At 38.5% G+C, this 24,089-nt stretch overlaps 1 protein-coding gene across 5 annotated transcripts in view; it reads right to left on the bottom strand.

Annotated features, from left to right (window-relative positions):
- PPP2R5E (protein phosphatase 2 regulatory subunit B'epsilon) overlaps positions 1-24,089 on the bottom strand; it is a 228,257-nt gene that overhangs the window by 52,236 nt on the left and 151,932 nt on the right. For all 5 annotated transcript variants that reach the window (XM_007530913.3, XM_060174865.1, XM_007530912.3 and 2 more), the window contains 6 exons: positions 12,298-12,428; positions 12,131-12,190; positions 11,044-11,152; positions 9,137-9,190; positions 8,951-9,001; positions 6,496-6,615 (listed from right to left, as the gene is read on the bottom strand). In XM_007530913.3, coding sequence (XP_007530975.1) covers positions 6,496-6,615; positions 8,951-9,001; positions 9,137-9,190; positions 11,044-11,152; positions 12,131-12,190; positions 12,298-12,428 — 525 coding nt within the window. The remainder of the gene's footprint in view (positions 1-6,495; positions 6,616-8,950; positions 9,002-9,136; positions 9,191-11,043; positions 11,153-12,130; positions 12,191-12,297; positions 12,429-24,089) is intronic.

Genomic DNA, 24,089 nt, shown 5'->3' with positions numbered 1-24,089 from the left:
AAGCTAAAACAGTATCAGAACAGGGTAACAAAATAGATGAACTCCAGAAAACAGAAGAGGGCAGAGAGAATAGAATCAATGAGGCTGAAGACAGAATTAGCAAGATCGAGGACTAATTAGCGACAACTAAAAAAGAAGTAAGAGATCTCAAAAAGAGATTAAGAAGATGCCGAAAACAACAACAGAGTCCTATGGGATGACTTCCAAAGAAACAATATACGCATTATTGGCATACCAGAGGAAGAAAGAGAAGGAGAGGAAGAAAGCAATCCTCAGGCCATAATAGCTGAAAACTTCTCTAGTCTAGACAACATCAAAGACATAAAGATTCAAGAAGCCCAGAGGGTCTCAAACAGAATTAACCCAGACTTAAAAATACCAAGACACATCATACTTAGAATGGAAAGGAATAAGGATAAAGAAAGGATCCTGAAAGCTGCAAGAGAAAAACAAAGAGTCACCTACAGAGGAAAACCCATAAGATTAGCAACAGATTTCTGCACACAAACATTACAGGCCAGAAGAGAATGGCAAGATATCTATCAAGTGCTCAATGAGAAAAGCTTTCAACCAAGAATACTATATCCTGCTAGACTGTCATTCCGACTAGATGGAGGCATCAAAACCTTCTCAGACAAGCAACAGTTGAAGGAATCAACCATCACCAAACTTGCCCTGAAATAAGTTCTGAAAGCTCTTCTATAAACAGTCAGACCACCATAAATAGGTTATATATCAGAACTCTCTAACACTCTACAAGAATGGCGTTAAAATATCTTCAATCTTTGATATCAATAAATGTCAATGGCCTGAACTCACTTATTAAAAGACACAGAGTAGGAAGATGGATCAGAAAACAAAACCCAACAATATGCTGACTACAGGAAACCCACCTAACTCAACAAGACAAGCACAGACGTTAAGTGAAAGGATGGAAAACTATCATACAAGCCAATGGCCCACAAAAAAGGGCAGGAACAGCTATTCTCATATCTGACATGATAGACTTTAAAATACATAAGATTAAAAAAGACAGGAATGGACACTACTTAATGCTCAGAGGATCAGTCAATCAAGAGGACTTAACAATGATTAACATCTATGCACTCAATGAGAAGCCATCTTAATACATCAAACGTCTACTGAAAGAGCTACAGCAATATATTAACAGCAACACAGTCATAGTAGGGGACTTCAACACCCCACTCTCTCAACTTGACAGATCATTCAGGCAGAAAATCAATAAAGACATAAGGGAGCTAAATGAAGAGATAAACTAGAACTGTTGGACATTTTCAGAGTCATTCATCCCAAGAAACTGGAATACACATTTTACTCAAATCCACATGGGTCATTCTCAAGGATAGACTATATGTTAGGCCACAAGACAGCATCAGCCAATTCAAGAGCACTGAAATCATCCCAAGTATCTTCTCAGACCACAGTGGAATTAAACTAACACTTAACAATCAACAAAAGATTAGTAACAGTCCCAAAATGTGGAAGCTCAACAGTACACTTCTTAACAACTTCTGGGTCAAAGAGGAAATCAAGGAAGAAATCAAAATGTTTCTAGAGTTCAATGAAAATGAAGACACAAGCTATCAAAACATTTGGGACACAGCTAAAGCAGTTCTAAGAGGGAAGTTCATAGCTATACAAGCACACATTAGGAAACAAGAAAAAGCACAAATAAACAGCCTGGTTGCACATCTTAAAGACCTAGAAGAAGAACAACAAAGGAACCCCAAAGCAACCAGAAGGACAGAAATCACTAAAGTTAGGGCAGAAATAAATAACACTGAGAATAGGAAAACCATACAAAAGATCAATGAAAGTAAATGTTGGTTCTTCGAAAGAGTAAACAAAATCGACAAACCTTTAGCCAGACTCACAAAACAAAAAAGGGAGAAGACCCAAATAAATAGGATAGTAAATGAAAGAGGAGATATCACAACAGACACCTCAGAAATTCAACACATCATGCGAAGCTTCTATGAACAACTATATGCCACCAAGCTAGAGAACCTGGAAGAAATGGACGATTTCCTAGATACAACTTCCAAAACTAAGTAAAGAGGAATAACATGGATACCATGTTCATGGATAACATGAACAGGCCCATCACAGCCAATGAAATTGAAACAGTTATCAAAAATCTCCCCAAAAATAAAAGTCCTGGACCAGATGGTTTTACAAATGAATTCTACAAAACCTTCAAAGAAGAACTAATACCTCTACTTTTAAAAGTCTTCCAGAAGATTGAAGACACTGGAATACTCCCTGCCAGCTTCTATGAAGCCAACATCACCCTGATACCAAAAGCAGACAGGGACACAACCAAAAAAGAAAACTACAGACCAATATCTCTGATGAACATAGATGCGAAAATACTGAACAAAATTCTAGCCAACTGGATACAGCAGTATATCAAAAAGACTGTTCATCATGACCAAGTGGGGTTTATCCTAGGTATGCAAGGTTGGTTTAATATACGTAAATCAATCAATGTGATCCATCACATCAACAAAAGCAAGACCAAAAACCACATGGTCATATCAATAGATGCAGAGAAAGCCTTTGACAAAATACAGCATCCCTTTATGATCAAATAACTACAAAAAATGGGAATAGATGGAAAATTCCTGAAGATAGTGGAGTCTATATATAGCAAACCTACAGCCAACATCATACTCAATGGTGAAAAACTGGAAGCATTTCCACTCAGATCAGGTACTAGACAGGGCTGCCCGCTATCACCATTACTATTCAACACAGTGTTGGAAATTCTTGCCATAGCAATCAGGCAGGAGCAAGGAATTAAAGGGATATAGATTGCAAGAGACGAAGTCAAACTCTCCCTATTTGGAGAAGACATTATAGTATACATGGAAAAACCTAAGGAATCCAGCAAGAAGCTTTTGGGAATTATCAGGAAATAGAGTAAGGTGTCAGGCTACAAAATTAACATTCAAAACTCAGTGGCATTCCTCTCTGCAAACACTAAGCTAGAAGAAATTGAAATCCAGAAATCGATTCCTTTTACTACAGCAACAAAAACAATAAAACTTCTAGGAGTAAACCTATGGGACTACATAAAATTAAAAAGCTTCTGCACAGCAAAAGAAACCACTACCCCAACCAAGAGACCCCTCACAGAATGGGAGATTTTTACATGCCATACATCAGATAAGAGTTTAATAACCAACATATATAAAGAGCTTGCCAAACTCAACCACAAGAAGACAAATGACCCCATCCAAAAATGGGGAGAGGTCATGGACAGAATATTCACCACAGAAGAGATCCAAAAGGCCAAGAAACACATGAAAAAATGCTCCAAGTCTCTGATTGTCAGAGAAATGCAAATCAAGACAACAATGAGATATCACTTCACTCCTGTGAGAATGTCATACATCAGAAAAGGTAACAGCAGCAAATGCTGGAAAGGGTGTGGGGTCAACAGAACCCTCCTACACTGCTGGTGGGAATGTCAATTGGTCCTACCTCTGTGGAGAACAGTCTGGAGAACTCTCAGGCTAGAAATGGACCTACCCTATGACCCTGCAATTCCTCTCCTGGGGTTATATCCTAAGGAACCCAACACATCCATCCAAAAAGATCTGTGTACACATATGTTCTTGGCAGCACAATTTGTAATAGCCAAAACCTGGAAGCAACCCAGGTGTCCTACAACAGATGAGTGGCTGAGCAAGTTGTGGTATATATACACAATGGAATACTACTCAGCTGTAAAAAATGGTGACTTCACCGTTTTCAGCTGATCTTGGATGGACCTTGAAAAATTCATGTTAAGTGAAATAAGTCAGAAACAGAAGGTTGAATATGAGATGATCTCACTCTCAGGCAGAAGTTGAAAAACAAGATCAGAAGGAAAAAAAAAAAACACAAGTAGAACCTGAAATGGAACTGACGTATTGCACCAAAGTAAAAGACTCTGGGGTGGGGGTGGATGGGTGGGGAGAATACAGATCCAAGAAGGATGACAGAGGACCTAGAGGGGGTTGTATTGTTATATGGGAAACTGGGGAATCTTATGCATGTACAAACTATTGTATTTATTGTTGAATGTAAAACATTAATTCCCCAATAAAGAAATAAAAATAAATAAATAAATAAAATAAAGTAAAAAATCAGCAGGACTGATACTAAGATAGAATCACTACTTTCCTACGGTCCCATATACATAATAGCAGTGTCTCCAGCTTCAGCACCTTGGCCCTAGTTCCACACATGGAGCGAATGATAAGCATTTGACTATACAGAATAGCACCCAATAAGCACTGGATGACCAAATGGCACTGGATAAACTAATGAGCACTTAACTTAGTGATAATTTCTCCTTCTTTTGTTCTCAGTTTTATCTCTGTTAAATAATCTAAAATTCTTTCTCTGCTGGAGACTCAACTGTAGCCCCTCTAAATTCACATGATATGGTCTTAAACCTCAGCATGAGTCTACTCACAGACAAAATTTCTTAGAAGTAATTAAGGTTCAATGAAGTCAGGTAGGTATGGTCCTACTCTAAAGTTGGCAGTATTATAAGGAGAGACTTTTATAAAGATGGAGACTTTCAGGAAGTCGGGTGGTAGTGCAATGGGCTAAATGCATGTGGCGCAAAGCACAAGGACCAGCATAAGGATCTTGGTTCGAGCCCCTGGCTCCCCACCTGCAGGGGAGTCACTTCACAGGTGATGAACCAGATCTGCAGATGTCTATCTTTCTCTCCTCCTCTCGCTGTCCTCCCCTCCTCTCTCCATTTCTCTCTGTCCTAACAATGATGACATCAATAACAACAACAATAATAACTACAACAATAATTTAAAAAACTAGGGCAACAAAAGGGAAAATAAATATTTAAAAAATTATTTAAAAAAAAAAAGATGGAGACTTTCTCTTCAAATGCACCCACCAAAGAAAGGTCGTGAGACAACATATGTGAGGTGGCCATCTATTAGCCAACTATACCTCACCAGAACCGGGTCGTGCTGGCACTCTAATTTCAAACTCCTAGTCAGTGGGACTTGAAAAATAAAATCCTGCTGTTTAAACACCATTCAACCACCAGTGATATTTTGCTACAGAAGCCTGAACAAACAAAGCCATGGCCCAAGGTGATTAAGAAACTCTTTTCTAAGCTTCTGAGAATCATTTAAGCCTCCCCAATGATATTTATTTTGGAAGAGATTCCTACTCCTTGCTTTCCACAGTACCAGACATCCTGGGGGCGGGGGTTGGGGATGGGGATGAGATAAACAAACTAAAAATTAAGAGAAACAATCCAGGTGTCTGAAAGCACTAAAGCCTTGTGTGATATGCAAAACATGTAAGTACTCTGCAGTTGGTGGTTCTTTTTTAATCCAGACATGTGTTTATCGTTTGAATGTAATGGTTCACGTAATGGTTTTTCCATATATATACTTTTTAAAATTTCTGTTTTTGGTCTCATGGTTCAGTACAGCACTAGAAGGTCACTAGCTAAGCCGTTTAACATGTCTTTGGGTCAGACAACAGTCAGTGTCTAATAATAATGGATAATGACAACTCATGGAGAATATTTGGTAGTATTTTCCCCCATATAATAGTGTACTTCTTTTTTGCTTTTTAATTTCTTTATTGGGGAAATAATGTTTTACATTCGAAAGTAAATACAATAGTTTGTACACGCATAACATTTCCCAGTTTATAATGGTGTACTTCTATGCTAGCACCTACACCTACACTACAATTTGAACAGTCTCATCAGTTTGTGATTTGGATCTGTGGTAAAATAGTGAAAGAATAAAGCTCAATGGGTTTTCACTCCACACTACCCATGTCCCTCCTATGAGGGCTCCAAAGCACTGCATCAAAAACCCCAAAGGAAAAGTGATTGTGCTGGTTCACATTCCTGGTGCTGTCCCCATGTGGCCACAAGGTGGCAGAATAGTGCCATAGGAAAGTCTCAGGCTTTCACAAAACTGCAAAATCTATTAACTTTATTCTCTATTAACTTGGGACTCTGCAAATACCATTCTTTGAGTTTCATATTTTTATATATAAAATTGGGAGAGTTCCATGTGATAATTTGAAGCTTAGAAATAATATATATAAACCACATAGCAAAGTTTAGTTTTAGTGATTTTTACTTTTAAATTACACCAACTCTTATAAACTATTGGAACCATGATAATATACCTCTGAGTCAGATACTATTCTCAAAAGTATTTTACTACTTTGTACTTCATTGTTCACATCAGCAAAACCCCTCCTTCAAAGGTAGCCAAGTAACTGAAGTTACTGGACAGCAAGTCCCATCTCAGGGGATGTCATAGGTAGTCCAATAAAAGTGGTTGCTGTTCATATTATCATGTGAGAAAACAGCAAACAAAAATCAAAAGATAATATCTAGTACGTTTCACCCAATACAAATAAAATTTTACCAAAATAATGCAGCTGTATAGGTCACTCCAGTTCATGCCCTTTATTACTCACCTGAAAATGGGGGCTAGATACACACTTGGCAATTTGTTTAAACAAAGGTTCTTGAATTTTAACAAACTGTGAAGGTTCAATCACATCCAATATTTCTTCCAACTCCCCAAGGAACATGACCTATATGTACATGAAAAACATAAAATGTCAGGTGTTTCATTGAAAAATCTTTATTAAGTATAAAGATAAATGAGAATTTTAAATGTTTTGAGGAAATTACACCAGAAAACAAAATATAAACAAATTAGGCAGACAAATTATCTCAGACTAGATTTTCACTTCAAAAAAAAAAAAAATTCAGCAGAGGGTGCATGTTAAGAGTAAATTCCCAGCACGGTTTTATTGACGCAGGAGAAATATTCCATGTGCCACACCTACCACACAGTACAATGAGCACATAAGCACAGCATCAGCCCCCTTGAGGTAAGGGGCTGTCACTGTGGAAGTCAACTGTTTATTGTTATCAATATGTATGCCTCTCCTTCTCTACCTTTGTTTTGTAAACAATGGAAAGTAGTCTTCAGTCATAGATATAACCAAAGTTGATAGTACAGATGCAAATACTTAAGCCCCGGTGTTTCTGTGGCATACATCAGCTAACAGAACACACAAAGTGGGAAACACACAAGACACTCACACACAAGTACTGCAGGAAAATAATTAACATACAATAAGCCATTTTCTACACTCACACACACAACTGCACATGATAAAGTATGATAGATCTCATGGTCTCAGCATTATAACAAAGTCAAGCTAAATCAATAAACTGACAAACGTTTTAAATATAATGTTTAAAAACAGACAAAAAAAAAAAAACCTGACAAAATTGACCTTTAGAAAAAATCAGATATGCAACTAAAAATGAAAAATGAGAACATTTTATATCTTGTAGTATAAGAGCAATATACACATTAATTTTACCTTGCAGGTATTCAGAAATTAGTATGATTTTTCTGATACTATGCAAAATAAGGCACTAAATCCTTAAAGCTGACTTGAAAAGGAGTCTATTTCTGTTTAAAGTACTATATGAAGAAACACAGAGGTCTATGGGGTGGTATAGTAGATACAGTTTTGGACTCAAAAACATCAGATCCCAAGTTTAATCCCTGGAACCCCATGTGCCAGAGTGATATGATCTGGTCCATCAACTGTTTGCCAACTTCTCTCCACCCCCCCCAACCTCTCCACCCAAATTTTTTTGTAAGACACATAGAGTATTTCCCTCAAAATATAAAACAGCCAATTTTCTTTTTCTGGGTCATTTTTTTCCCCATGTAGATTTTTTTTTTTTTAATTTTAAAAAAGGAGACATTAACAAAACCATAAGATAAGAGGGGTACAACTCCACACCATTCCCACCACCAGAACTCTGTATCCCATCCTCTCCCCGACAGTTTTCCTATTCTTTATACCTCTGGGAGTATGGACCCAACCAAGGTCATTGTGGGATGCAGAAGGTGGATTCGATGTAGATTCTATTTAACCTCTCAAAGGGTGAGTGAAGATCTGGTGTCTCACTAGGCTAGATTCACCTCCAAGCTAAAAGGGTCCCTTCCCCACTCTACACCCACACATATACACCACTATCACCACCACCACCTCACACAGCACACAGTTGATTGAGTCTTATCAAAAGTACAAATGATTACAGGTCAGGGGTTTTCAGGGCCCCTTGTGAACAATTAAAACTAAGTCTCTACCATATTTTAAGATTATAGATATAAGATCCTGTCTACCTTGTGCTTTGAAGTGGGTATTTATTTGGGCAGGCTCTCCGACACCTACAATGACAACAAAACCGCCATACACTGAAGGTGGTCACTAGAAACTTAAGAGCAAAAGAGACAGACAGACAGAAGCATGATAGGGCCTGACTTGAGCTTTCGTGGGTTGAGCAATGCAGGGATAAAAGTCTAATTTGGGGGAGTCGAGAGGTAGTGCAGCCAGTTAAGCACAGGTGGCACAAAGTGCAAGGACCAGAGTACGGACCCCGGTTCGAGCCCCTGGCTCCCCACCTGCAGGGGAGTCGCTTCACAAGCGGTGAAGCACGTCTTTGGGTATCTTTCTCTCCCTCTCTCTTTCCCCTCCTCTCTCCATTTCTCTCTGTCCTATCCAACAACAACGAAATCAATAACAACAATAATAACTACAACAATAAAACAAGGGCAACAAAAGGTATAAATATCAAAAGATTTTTTTTTAAGTTAACTTTTTTTACTTTTTGGGACTCTGAGGAGGCTGATTCTAACATAATTATTTATCCTAATTATTTATGCTTACATACTTCAACTCTAAGCAACAATTTCATAACTAGTAAAGTAGACTATTGATAGCCCTACCTTACAGTACTACAGTGAGGATTAGATGAGACAATATGTTTTCACACAAGTTAACTTGTTCATGACCTGGCACCTAGGAAGCTATTCATCCCCTGACATTAAGCACTTACCTCTTTTTGACTACATGTTTTAGGCCAAAATTTCATTAATCCCCTAATAACCTGAAATGAAAAGGAAAAAAAAATGAAAGGCATTTAATTTTTTATACACTGTGGCCTTGAAAAGTGGTTTCTTTCTGAAGGTTTTTTGTTTGTTTGGTTTTTGTTTTTAATTATGGGGAAATGAAAAGTACATACCGGTTCTGTGAGTGAAGGATCTTTCTCCAAAAACTGTACTATGCAGTATGCCAGCTAGAGGGAAAATGAAAGACAAAGTTGGTAATTCTACATATTAAGGGCTCAAAAGACATATTCTTAAAACTTCCTTAAAATTTCCCAGACTCTGGTTTTAGTAACTTCAAATTCAATTCATAAATAAGAATGTATGTAAAGTAAATAGCTACTTTTCAAACTCAAATAAGACTCCAAGGAATTTATTATTATTATTTTGTAAGAATATTGGAACATGACATATCTAGCTAATGAAAAGCAGAGGTGAAATATCACGGTCAGTATATTTGGAAAGTACCTCATCTATGGAGTTTGAGCTCCACTTATGGGCTTCCTTGATATTTGCTAGTATCAACAGTAATGGGTTTTCACAGTAGGGGCAGAAGAGTCTGATATATGAAGTGGACATCTGTAAAAACCTCGCTGACTACATGAAATAAAATGGCACTAAACGCAGCTTAATAGAAAGCTAAGAGACTATACCTACCACATTTAAGACCTGGAGAAATGTACAGGCTTTTATGGTTGATGCTAACTCATATAGGTAAGAATTCTTTTAAAGGGTAATGAAATATAATTACCTCTTTCAAAAATTAGAGGCGAGAAAAAGGGCTTATAAAGATTTCTGGATAAGAAATCCACCCTTGTGAAACAACATTTTGTTGGTGTTCTATATTAAAAACATATGAACTAATTTTTCCTGAAACAAAAGCTTTTACATTTAAAGAACACTGTGTGTGTGTCGGGGGCGTCTTTACATTTTTATGCAAACTCAAAACCCTTCCACTGGGAGCAGGAGGGAGGCATGAGTCTGAAAAAGTAAAACTGACACTAAAAGAAAAAGAAACTGGTACACGGTTTGGTGATAATGATGCAACCTAGTACAGCCCATTATGAAAAACAGTATAGAAGAGTCTTTAAGTAAAATCACCTTATGATACGACAATATAGCCAAAGGATAAAAGAACACTCGTTCAAAAGGATACATGCGCCCATATATTTACAGCTGCACTATCGACAACAGTCAAAATATAGGAATCAACCTAAATGTCCATCAACAAACAACTAGATAAAGAAGCTGCAGGCATACACAGTAGAGAGCACATGTTAAGACCCAGGTTCAAGGTCCTGGTCTCCACCTGCAAGGGGAATGCTTCAAAAGCAGTGTTGCAGGTGTCTCTCCTTCTCTCTGTCTCTCCCCCTCTATATCTGGTTTTCACCCTCTTTGGAAGAAGAGGAGAAGGAGATGGTGGTAGATGTGTGTGTGTGTGGGGGGGGGGGGAGAAGGTGAAGAAGATGAAGAAGAAAATAAGTTGTGTTTATATGTGAATAAAACAAATGCAGCTGGAAAAGAAGATGTATCATTCGGGACAAAACAGGTAGAACTGGTGGAAACTAGTGCAAAATGAAATAAGAGGTGAAAGACAAAGATGTAAACTATGTCTGGGAGGTGGCGCAGTAGGTAAAGCATTGGACTCTCAAGCATGAGGTCCTAAATTCAATCCCCGGCAGCACATGTATCAGAGTGAAGTCTTGTTCTTTCTCCTTTCTCATGAATAAATTCTTTAAAAAAAAAAAAAAAAAAAGTAGACTATAGACAACTAAAGCAAGTAAACTTGAAAAACGTTACGGAATTGTCTCTTAATTGTGAGAACTATGGTTCTTATCAAAGGGGATGGGGAACACAGGAACTTTGGTGGTAGGTACATTTGAGTTGTATATACACATGTTAGTGTGAAGCTATCCCTCTAAAATGTGATTTTGCAAATCCCTGTTAAACCTTGTTTCTTAAATTAAGCAAATATCTACATCAAAGAAACACTAAATTTGCGAACTTTATTTTGCTTACAAAATATGGTTTTATAAAATTCTACCTGGGCATGGAAGAGTGATAAGCTCCTGACAGTGTGTAAAGGAATCAATACTTTCACCAGAAACTGTTTGTGTTCTGCTTTAAGAGGTAAAGCAAAGCCATTGATAATACTAGGAAAAAATAAAAAGAGACAAATTATCAGTGTTATCACAAGTTAAATTCAGACTAGTTAACTTTTGGGAGATCACATTAAGTCATAATAATTTTGGTCCACAACCACCCAAAATCCACCCCACTAACATTCAAGATGTCTTAGTTATGCTGAAGAACATACTTATATGGGAAGGAATTTGAGAGAAAATTTATTTATGATCTCCCAACAATGGTTCCTATGTACTTAATCCTAAATGGATGGTACTCAAATGCTTTTTTATCACCCCCACCTCCCCAGACAGTTGCCTGATTTCCTCATTTAGGACCCTTTCCATTTCCAGACATCATTCCTTCTCATTCCTGAAATTTCTACTCAGACAAAAAATTAAAATAAAAAATACCTATAAATATCTGCTCAGGCAGAGAGGGCATGCAAGCACAAGAGAGCACTGCTGAATAAAGTCACTGAGAGAAACTCATGTGACTCCATGTTCTTTTTCAACTCATATTAGGCTGAAATACTAAGTAGTCATATTGCCCAGTTACACTGGCCTCCCTAGGGTGTGAAAGCTACCTTATAACAGCTGTCTCTTTCCAATTCATTTCACTACTCCAGGCAGCAGTTGTTCAAAAACTATACCTGGGTATACACTTGCTTTGAAGATGGCAATCTTTCTAACTTATTAAAAACTTGCTTTCAGTGGGCATGGCAAAAGACACACACCCCATAAATTATTAAGAATATATTGTCCCCATAGTAAAAAAATAAAATGTTAGCTCTTTCAGTCATCCTAGTAAAATTAGCAATACATAACTGCAGAACAAGGAGAACAAGAAATTGTGTCTTGTCAGTTGGGAAACATGCTAAGCATGAATGAGAACAGCCAGTGTACATATAGCAAGAGAACTAGGTCAGCAGTTCCCGGTGCCATCTGAACCTAATTTTCAGAATGATAAGTCACCTGAGATTAGCAATTAGCTTAAAATGTGCTTACCTTCCTAATATTTCCAGCAGTTCAGCTACACCATTGAAGTGTTCTGTTTCATAAACAAACCTTCAAAGAATGAAATAAAGTTAGTACACTATGTTGGAATATTTGAGGCTTACTTTGTATTTTGATAAAACCACCAATTTTACTTCTTCTCCTCCATCCCCACTTACCGTAGAAAAATATTGTTAATCTGTTTTCGGATAAATGCTCTAAGACCAAGAAACTTGCCATAAATTCTGTGTAGAACTGTTTTTAAGTAGTCTCGTTCTCGAGGGTCTTCGCTATCAAATAGCTCCAAAAGCTGTTATAAATGAAAGACAGGACAGCTGTCAAAAGTGATTCCTGAAAATAATTTAGAAATTCTGCCTGTCATTATTTAAAATATCCTCCAGCCCTCCTCAAAACTTTACAAAGTATCTATGTATGCCAGGGACAGAAGTGGTCTTCAAGAATACAGTGATCAAACAGCCAGACTTAGATCCTAGTCTTATATCCTACTGAAGAGGAAGACAGCAACAATGATCATGATAAGAGGGAACACATACATAGCACTTACCACGGTCATCAGGAAATTTTCTGAGTAATCTACTTGTATTAATTCTCCCTACCTTTTATCAATTTACTTCTATACACATTTGACTGATAAGGATGCTGGCAGGCAGGAATGTTAAGCTACTTCTCTACTGCCTTACGATGAGTAAGTGGTATGCAGGCCTTAAAACTGAACCCAAGAAATCAAAACTTTCAAGGCTAATGTCATAACCAATGTACTGCAATACCTTCAAAGTTTATGTTCCAAATACGTAGTCTAGACAAGACTAGAATACACAGGTAAATAAAGCAAACCAAAATAAATATCAAAAAGTCTCCACTGGCAATGTACTCTTTCTAGATCATAAGTTCTTGCTACATGGGTATGCTCACTCAGTAAATTTTCATTACAATGAACATTAAGGATTCTGTATGTATGTTGCATAATCAGTAACAGTTTCTAGGCTCTCAATCGTGTGTAAAGTCAATAAACCACATCATGATCAGATCAATTACCCTGAAAACCTATCAGCACACACATTTACACATGAATGTTCATAGCAGCATAATTCATAATAGCCAGAAATGTAAACAACTTAAAATTTTATCAACTAATGAAAAGAAAAGAAAAATGTGATGAAATAGAGCATTACTGAGCCAATAAAAAGGAATCAAGTACTGATCTGTCACCACACAAATGAACCTTTTCAACACCAGGCTGAGTAAAGTAAGTCAAGCACAAAAGTCCAACTATGATTCTATTTGTATGAATACCCTTGTATTTCTTACTTATATGAAATATCCCAAGAAAGGCAAGTACACAAAGACAGAAAGCAGACTGAGGAGTAACTGCCAATAAGTATGACATTTCTTTGGTGAATGACAAAATGCTCTACATAGCAGTGATGATTGTATGTTGCTATGTTGCACATTGGTTTGGTCTCGCTCTCCCCCCGCCAGGAGAACTGGTTTGGCCCTTGCTATTTTTGCACCTCTCTTTCTCCCCGCCCCCTATGCTACGTAGTTCCAGAGTTCTGGCCGCGGCTGCTGGAAGAGAAGGATACAGGACAGATCTGTGTGGTGATTAGTTTGGGTTAGTTTATGAATCGTTGTTCGTGAATAAAGAAATACAGCTTCTCTGTCCAGCCGTGTGTCCTCGAGTCTCTTGTTTACTGCAGCGAAGCTAGCACGGCCTGCTGGAGCCCCGAATTTTAACAACAAATGGCACCCACGTGGACCTGACCTGCACATCCCCCCAGATAAGTGAAGATTTTGCCTACCTATCTACAATGGCCTTCTTTTCTGCCTGTGAAGAGGTTTCCAAAGGCCTCTGCCCTTTCTTCACGAGACTGTTTCGCTGTTTCTGGAACATTTATCTCTGGACCACTCTGTGGTTTCCACCCAATGCCAGCCCGCAGGAGCCCAATGCCAGCCCGCATGAGCCGGCTTTCCACCGCGCATTGGGCGTGGGCTCCTCCCAAGCTGCTCGGCCGCCGAGAGCATGGCAGCAGTCGTGGTGGACAAGGCTGCAGCCTCTCATGGCTGCCACCCCGGGGCACCTCAGCCCGTGCCTTCTGCACAGGTGGCCCGCCCGCCCTCCTGCTATTAAGTCTGGACAGATCCCGGACCACCTGGAGACTGCGGGCTCCCTGCCGAAACTGGGCCCCTTGGCAGAGATCCCAAACTTGGGTCTGAAGGCAGACAAGCTAGAATACACAGAGATTTGTCCAGAGACTGCAACCTACAATTCCTAGAAGTGGAGCTGCGTGGGAGGGCCCCTCCGGATGGTGACCTCCCCCCCAAACAACTAAGACAGTATAGATCTAAATTCATGTTTAAAATGACATGTCCTTGTAACAAAGGTTTCTCTCCTTGTGTATTAAAGACCATGTTTATGTGTGTGTTTAAAGTTTGGTAAACATTAACTTTAAGGTTAAAAATGTGACTTTAAGGCTATATTCTTACCAGACAGAGTTAAATGAAAAAGGTTTTCAACACAGTTCTCATAAAGGTAAAATTAACTTACATTTAAAGTCTGAGTTAAAAATTAGTTAAAAATCAATATATTTTAACTAAGTTAGTCTAAAAAAAAAAAAACCTGCTCACACATAGGGTGTGTCTCCATCTTGAATGGGCGTAACAAAAGGTTAAACAGACTTATTGATATGTAAAACTCTCAAATTCCTTCTCAATTAAAAACGTTAGATTGTGCTATGGTTATGCTAATGATTGTAATAGAGTTAGTTATCAATTGTGATAAACTTCTAACCTGCTACAAGTTTTGTTTCATAGTAAGTAAATTGCAGCTGTCAAGTTCTCTACAGAAAAGTGGAATTCCAGCAGCTGACCTTCCTCATACAACGTTCCACCCCCTGGCAATTCTTCGGTGGACATCTGCTTTGGACTGGCATATCTATCGGACTCATTGGTACACCTCTTGGACACTTTGCACAAAACTAGCAGCTTCCTTTTATGCTGCTGGGTTTCTCAAAGACTGACTGCAGCCAGCTGCCTTGGGACTCTAGGCTGTTCCCCGCCCCCATGCTAAAAAATGCCCGTCGAGGCAAGTAACACCCCCCCAGAGGCAAAAAAAGGTCCCCCTCAGGCCTTACCTTGGCAGCAAACTGGTTCTTGTTGCTCACTTACATGTTCCTCCATGTTTGTGCCAGTTTCTTTTTTTTAAAAAAAAAAAAGCCTGTACGATATAGGTTTCTAAAAAGAAAAGGGGGAATTGTTGCTATGCTTCACATTGGTTTGGTCTCGCTCTCCTCCCGCCAGGAGAACTGGTTTGGCCCTTGCTAGTTTCACGCCTCTCTTTCTCCCCGCCCCCTATGCTACGTAGTTCCAGAGTTCTGGCCGCGGCCACTGGAAGAGAAGGATGCAGGACAGATCTGTGTGGTGATTAGTTTGGGTTAGTTTATGAATCGTTGTTTGTGAATAAAGAAATACAGCTTCTCTGTCCAGCCGTGTGTCCGCGAGTCTCTGTCTGCCACCGCGAAGCAAGCCCGGCCTGCTGGAGCCCCGAATTTTAACAACAATTGTACAGCTCTATGACTATGCTAAAACACTGAATAGTGGTTCCGGAGGTGGCGCAGTGGATAAAGCACTGGATTCTCAACCATGAGGTCCCAAGTTTGATCTCCAGCAGCACACATACCAGAGTGATGTCTGGTTCTTTCTCTCTTCCTCTCTCATGAATAAATAAATAAAGTCCTTTTTAAAAAATTGAGTAAGGCTTTTTTTTTTTTTTAAGTATGGGGAGTAGATTCTTTTGGTTGGAGAACAAACTTAAAGACTGGCTTGAATTGTACTAAGTTCTACACATATTTATAATCACTATAATAAAGCAAAACTTTGTTCTAATGTTGACTTTACAGCAAAACACTCCCCAAATCCCTACAGACAGCATACAAATGAATGAAGGCAACCTATTTAACAAAAAAAGCAATCAAAACCTACACAAGCATGTAGGTGATTAAGGCATAAAGCTAAGGAGCCAGGTGGTGGTGTACCTGGTTGAGTGCACAGGTTACAATGCCTAAGGACCTGGGTTTAAGCCCCAGTCCCCACCTGCAAGGGGGAAAGCTCTGCAAGTGGTTAAGCAGGACTGCAGGTGTCTCTCTGTCTCTTTCCCTCTCTATCACCCCCTTCCTTCTCAATTTCTGGCTGACGATAGACAGATAGACAGACAGACAGACGGATAGATAGATAGATAGACAGAAAGAAAGATAGATAGATAGATAGATTAAAAATAGTTTTAAAAAAGACATGAAGCTAAGACTGGTAGAAAAATATCTCAGTGGGCAATAATCTAGGAAGTAATCTACTTTTATTTGATTTTTTTTCCTTTAAAGAAAAGATAAAAGTTGTAGTCACAAAAAGTTACTAGGATAACAGGAGTACAAACAGAATAGGTTTCAAAAATGAGTAGTGAGACATAAATTTTGGCTACACAGTATCATCCTTCTAGTCATTGAGTAATTCAAAGAAATAAGTATCTGAGCAGGGAAAGATAGCCTAGTGGTTATGCAAAGAGACTCCCATGCCTGAGGCTCCCAGTAACTCAGCAAGGTGTCAGAACACAACATCAGTAAAGCAAACACAATCTGTTTTCAGAGCCTAATCTGATGAGGGATATAGGTAAATAAACAACATGATGAGTAGCTAAAATGTGGTCTAAATATACTGTAAATAAATCTACTCTATTTAGAAGCAGAGTGAGTGATCAGGAAAGACTGTTAGAAGAAGCAGGCTGACTTTAAAATTGGGAGTTAAGAAGTAAGGTATATTCAATAGCACTACAAGTCTATCCCAATAAAAACTATGCTAAAAAAAACCTATCATTGGGGAATCGAGGGGTAACACAGTGGGTTAAACGCAAGTGGCGAAAAGTACAAGGGCCGGCTTAAGGATCCCGGTTCAAGCCCCCAGCTCCCCACCTGCAGGGGAGTCGCTTCACAGGTGGTGAAGCAGGTCTGCAGGTGTCTATCTTTCTCTCCCCCTCTCTGTCTTCCCCTCCTCTTTCCATTTCTCTCTGTTCTATCCAACAACGAACTGACATCAACAATACCACAACAAGGCTACAACAACAAGGCCAACAAAAGGGGGGGAAATGGCCTCCAGGAGCAGTGGATTCATGGTGCAGGCACTGAGCCCCAGCAATAACCCTGGAGGCAAAAAAAAAAAAAAACTATCATGTTTGTCTGCTTAGCCATGTAATATCAATCTTTGCATAGCCTGGGAGGTAGGTAAAGGCACTGGAACCTCAAGCATGAGGTTCCAGAGTCTCAGTATCAGAGTGATACTCTGGTTTATATGTTCTCTTTCTCTTCCTCCCCCCTCCCTCTCTTCCTCTTCCTCTCCCTCTCCCTCACCTTCCTTCCTCCCACTTTTTCTCTCATAAGTAAATCTTTATTTTAAAAGGATATTTGTATATGCCAGAAATTGTCCACACTCGTGTGTGTGCAAACATGGACAAACTTGGAGCCGAAAGGAAAAGCAATGAGCATGTCAATTATTTATTTCCACAGAAAATGGTTTAAGAGAAAAAGACTTGGCCTTACAGAACAAAAAGGCCCCGTGGGCTCAGTATCTCTTATTTAAATACATGTGAAGATTACATAAGATTTCTAAGATATCTATCCCACTCCTTGTTAATGGAAACAATTAACCTTTTGAGTCCTATTTTTTTAATTTGACTTCTATTTTAAGTGCTATAAAAGGGCTTAATGACTAATTTGCAACCAGCATCAGAGAAGGTTTGAGGGGGTGTACTATTAGCAAAACTTGAATCAGCTATGCTTATGTACTGCTAATTTTAAGAGTTTAATGAAAACATAATAATTGAACAAAAATCATTTAACCTTTTTATTGGGCCCTTAAATAAAATGCATTACCAGGTGCCTAACTCAAGTCATTTACAAAGTCATAAATACTATATCATGATCTGAAAAAAAGATGAATTGTAGTACATATTTTTTCTACAGTTGTGCAGAAAATATTTTGATGAGTTTATGAGACAAAAGGAAACATTTAATAGTGCAGTGGCAAAAAGGGGGAAGGAGAGTAAAATACACAAAAAACAATGGGAAATACAACGCAGCATCTCCAAGAGCCTGGGTGAAGTACTCCCTATACAATACAGCAGCAGCTCATTATCAAAGAAGCTGCCAAGTTTTCAGTGGTTTCAAAGCAAACAGACCTGTCAATCTACTAGTGAACCAAAACTGCTTTCCTGAAGAGAACAAAAAGCATAAACTTTAAAAATACATAGTCAAAGAACTCCCCCCCTTAAACCTCATGGTAAATCTATAATGAAAATAGCAGTATGAGTCTTGTAAGAAATACATAAGAGACTGAATCCTTCTCCTCTTAAAACCCCTAAAACAAAAATAAAGAAATAAAAAATAGAAGAAACTCACAGGACAGAGAAGAATGGATAGCAAACTAGACTTTTTAAAGATGGAAAATGTAACTAAGAGTACTATTTGAGGTTTCCTCTTTCTCAATTCTGCTAAAGTGCATTTCCATTCTGCCAGCAGGGAGGCAAGCCAAAAGAAGCAAATCAATTCACACCAGAGAATCCTTAGAAGGCTTAAGAAGGTACCAGATATATTTGATGGCAAGAATGTGAGGGCCTGAAAACAGAAGGGTTGGTTGAAAGTTTATAGAAAGAATAATGCAATTTTCCAGATCTTTGAACCAAGAAAGTCTCTAGTCTTGCAGATATCATACACAGCAAAGAGAAACAGTACTGAAAATAATGGGATTAAATAAAAACCATTAAGCTGAAGAGTAAAATGTTTGCCATAACTGTCCTTTAAGCTCCCAATTCTGGATACAGCTGGAGATCAGAAGGTCCCTTTTGGGAAAACCGGCAAGCTCAAAGACAACTATAAGTATTTTATTACCTTAAAGATTAAGTAGCAGGGAGTCGGGCTGTAGTACAGCAGGTTAAGCGCACGTGGCGCAAAGTGCAAGGACCGGATCAAGGATCCCGGTTCAAGCCCCGGCTCCCCACCTGCAAGGGGGTCACTTCACAGCGGTGAAGCAGGTCTGCAGGTGTCTATCTTTCTCTCCCCCTCTCTGTCTTCCCCCTCTCTCCATTTCTCTCTGTCCTATCCAACAACAACAACAACAATAAAAAAAAACAAGGGCAACAAAAGGGAATAAATAAAATTAAAAAAAAAAAAAAGATTAAGTAGCAAGGTAATCAATCAATGTAACAAGTGTGTCTTCCACTCTACACACATAGGTTCTAACAGGTTTTTTGATAAATATAAAATTATGAATACTCAACTTTAAGGGAGCACAAAATTGCAACCCAAAATATGTCTTTGGGAAGGACTCTGAAGTTTTATGCCTTAGAACAAAATATATTGACATACATGAAAGGGAGATGAAGACTTAATCCCTTTATCTCAAATTAATGAAGAACAATTTAATCTACCTCTCCTGTTACCTCATGCCCTTTTCTTTTTGGTAACCTTCCTGACTTTCCCTTTGTTCTTCCCACAACTATATTTAAGACCATGTCTAGTGTCATCTCACATTGCTAATGTTTGTGTTAAACATTTTGATTTCTAGGTTTCAATGCCCAGTCTTTCCTGTTTCTGCCCACAGGAGGTTACATGTTCCTGCCTGGAACAAAGGGGCACTTTAGATAAATAAAAGCTGCAGGTCCAAAGATCTAGAGAAATTTTCATCACCATTCAAATTCTTTTTTGTTTTCCTTCTTTACTGGGGGGGGGGGGGGATTAATGGTTTACAGTCAACAGTAAAATACAATAGTTTGTGCATGTGTAACATTTCTTAGTTTTCCACCCATCAATTCAAACCCTTCTAGGTCCTGTTCTGGCATCATTTTCCAGGACCTGAACCCCACCCCCCAACCCCAGTCTTTTACTTTGGTGCAATACACCAAACCCAGTCTAAGTTCTGCTTTGTCTTTTCTTATTTTTCAACTTTATTATTATTATTAGTGATTTAATGATGATCGACAAGATTGTGGTATAAGAGGGGTACAAATCATACAGTTCCCACCACCATAGAACCTGATTTATCCAGGTAAGGAAGAGAGGCGGGTGGGGAAGACTCAAATCTAAATGGGTTCTTTTTGTTATCGTTTGTTAAAAGGGGAAAAACAGTAATGGGACTACCTCTCATAAAATATTAAGCCTGACTATTCGAGGAGGTAAATTGAGTTTTTCTAACTGTTTCTTTATAAATTAGCGTGCTCAACAAATCTGAAATGTTAACTTAAAAAAGAGAGAGATGTATTTGTAAATCTGTCTTCCTCTCTGTTTCATTTATATTTTAAATGGTTTCTATTAAGACTGGTACCTATTTAATTCTAAACATGAGACTATAATAGAACTAATCCAAACATTTTCCAAACTTAAAAAATACCAATGTGACTGCAAGAAAGGTAGCTTAGTAAGCACAGGACTTAGTAAGCATGAGGTCCTGAGTTCACTCTCAGACACTGAAAATGCTAAAGTGATACTCTGCTATTCTCTCTCCCTAAGTAAAAAAAGTTCTTTTAATTTTTTAATATTTATTTATTCATTTTCCCTTTTTGTTGCCCTTGTTGTTTTATTGTTATAGTTATTGTTGTTATTGATGTCGTCGTTGTTGGATAGGACAGAGAGAAATGGAGAGAGGAGGGGAAGACAGAGAGGGGGAGAGAAAGACACCAGCAGACCTGCTTCACCACCTGTGAATTGATTCCCCTGCAAGTGGGGAGCCGGGGACTCAAACTGGGATCCTTATGTCAGTCCTTGTGCTTTGTGCCAACTGTGCTTAACCACTGCGCTACCGCCCGACTCCCAGTAAAAAAAAAAAAAATTTAATGTGATCTGAGAACATTTTGGTAAACAAAAATTGGTTTAAGAGGGCTCTGAACTCCAGCTCTATCAGGGCCCAGAAAGAGAAGAGGGAAAAGAGAGGGACATCTGGATGTAGCAATAGGTTTATGTGTGACTTGGAAGAGAAGAGAAAATGGGACCTTAAAAGAAGTGGGAAAATATATACAAATACAGACGGTTGCAGAAATAATAGTTAACCCAAATCTGCAACCTTAGGAGAACTACTGTAACTTATAATGGAGTGACTGAGGAGTCAGAACTATGGTGGTGGGAACAGTGTGGAATTGTACCCCTGTTATCTTGTAATTTTGTAAATCAATATTAAATCACTAATAAAAATTATTTTAAAAACTGTTTTAAATGGTTTAGTTTAAAACATGCAGGTCTTCAGGTTATAATACTGGGTATTCTACATTTATTCTACTTACATCTACTAACCAGATTTAACTCGTTATGTAAGGAGGTTTATCACTGACTTTGATTGTCAGCTGGAGAACTATTCTGCAAGTGGCAAGAATTTGTAAAATATTTCCAGTCTACAGAATGCTTATGTGGGGTGGGGTGGGGATAGATAGCATAATGGTTATGCAAAGAATCTCTCATGCCTGAGGCTCCCAAGTCCCAGGTTCAATACCCCGCACCACCATGGGGGGGGTGGGGGAGTAAGAGAATGCTTACAAAGCTCAATTTTCTTTTTAATTTTTATTTATTCATTACTGGATAGAGACAGAGAAATTGAGAGGGGAGTGAAGGACAGAGAGGGAGAGAGATAGAAAACACCTGCAGCTCTACTTCACCACCTATGAAGCTTTCCCTCCTGCAGGAGACCAGGAGGTTGAACTTGGGTCCTTGCAAGTGTGTGCACTTAACCATGTGCATCACTGCCTGGCCCTGGAAGCTCAATTTTCAAAAAGACTTACAAATCTGAAAATACAAACTTCAAGTTTTAAGGTTATATACTCGAAGAATTTTATAAAATTGAACCTAACAGAAGCAAAGTAGACAATTCTAAAGGTAAAGAAAGTAATGCATTTTTAGTAAGAAAGACATAGAGAATATAAATATTTCATTAGCAGAAAGTATTCTGTCTTGGGCTAAAGCAGATTGTGGCATAAAATGAAGGAAATTTATGGGAGACAAATAAATAAATCTTTTAAAAATAATTGTAAAGTATAGAGTCTTTACAATGTCCCAGCAAAATAAACTTAAGAATCTATAAGGTGGTCCAGGAGGTGGTACAATAGATAAAGCACTGTACTCTCAAGCATGAGGTTCTGAGTTCAATCCCCAATAGCACATGTACCAGTGTGGTGTCTGGTTCTTTCTCTCTCTCCTATCTTTCTCATTAATAAATAAATAAAATCTTTTAAAAAAAAATCTATAGTGATTATCCCTGTTTTCACTGTATCTAATAATACAAAATAATAGGTCAAGTTAGCTAGAACCAGATTTGCAAACAACTTAATTTTACTGTAAACATTTCATACAATCAGACTGAAGGTAAAAAGAAAAATATTTCAGTAACATCTTTTGTGGAGAAATCTAGTCTTCTTCATCAGCTTTGAATTGTTTGCTTTTACTCATGAACTCAAGTGAATTCTGAAGTTTTCTATTATCTGGCTATGACTTTCAAAACCAACATTCCCCATTTTTCTTTTTGAAATGCATTAAGAGCAGAGACTGTATTTCTGAAACCACACAAGACAGAGATTGATTTAGACTCAAGAACTCACCAAAATGACTGTATTTGGGCAAACCTCATAACTTAGTACTATCCTTTCAAATACCTGGTAGTCTGAAGCATTCAACTCAGGTTGCTTCACCTCTAGAGATGCTTGAACCCTCATAGAAAACACCTACTAGTCGCCCTCAGAGAACCTTACTGAATTCTTGCTATGCTTGCATTTTTAACCTTTTCATTTTTATAGCTGACCACTTGGACCGATCTATTGTCAGAACTGAAAGACTGGCTCTATGGAATAACTGAAATAATAATCTCTTGAATTATGGAGCTTCTTTTTTTTTAAATTATTTTTTAACTTTTATTATATTTATTTGATAAAGACAGCCAGAAATCGAGAGGAAGGGAGCATATAGAGAGGGAAAGAGACAGAGAGACACCTGCAGCACTGCTTCACCACTTGTGAAGCTTTCCCCCTGCAGGCGGGGAGAGGCTTGAACCTGGGTCCTTGCCCACTATAACCTTTGCATTCAACCAGATGTGCCACCACCGGCCCTGAAACTTCTTAATAACTTCCCATGGGATGGTGAGATGGGGAGTACAAATCTACCACCCTAAGTATATCTTTGGCAAAAGTCTGACTGTATGAGAGAGGTTCTAAAGTCTGGTTGGAGGATACAAGCCTTCTCAACACCAACACTGCAAGTCCCAGCTTCAATTCCCCACACCATCATAAACCAGAGCTGAACAATGCCTCTGGTAAAAATTAATTAACAGTTTTAATAACACGTAATTTTTTAAATATTTATTTATTCCCTTTTGTTGCCCTTGTTTTATTGTTGTAGTTATTGTTGTTGTTGTTATTGTTGATGCTGTCACTGTTGGATAGGGCAGAGAGAAATGCAGAAAGGAGGGGAAGACAGAGAGGGGGAAGAGAAAGAGAGACACCTGCAGACCTGCTTCATCGCCTGTGAAGCGACTCCCCTGCAGGTGGGGAGCCAGGGCTCAAACCAGGATCCTTAGGCCCATCCTTGCACTTTGTGCCACTTGGGCTTAACCCGATGCGCTACTGCCCAACTCCCTAATTAACATTTTTAAAACTTTCTTTTAATCCGAACTAAAATCAAAGCTGCACATTTCTGCTCTGTTTTCTCTAATTTTGTTAACATTGGGTATTCCACTATCTGAGAAGCAATGTTATCCTGAAAAAAGCCAGCCTATAGCAAGAAAGTCCTGCAGCAGGGGAAGGGGGGTGAGGAGCCAACAACTAATTTTTTAAAAAATATTTATTTATTTATTCCCTTTTGTGACCCTTGTTTTTTACTGTAGTAGTTACTGTTGTTGTTATTGATGTCATTGTTATTGACAGAGAGAAATGGAGAGA

The sequence above is a fragment of the Erinaceus europaeus genome, chromosome 16, assembly GCF_950295315.1.
Source record: "Erinaceus europaeus chromosome 16, mEriEur2.1, whole genome shotgun sequence".
Taxonomy (NCBI): Eukaryota; Metazoa; Chordata; class Mammalia; order Eulipotyphla; family Erinaceidae; genus Erinaceus; species Erinaceus europaeus.
Note: the sequence above shows the minus strand (reverse complement) of the source record. Positions and strands in the feature narration are given on the sequence as shown.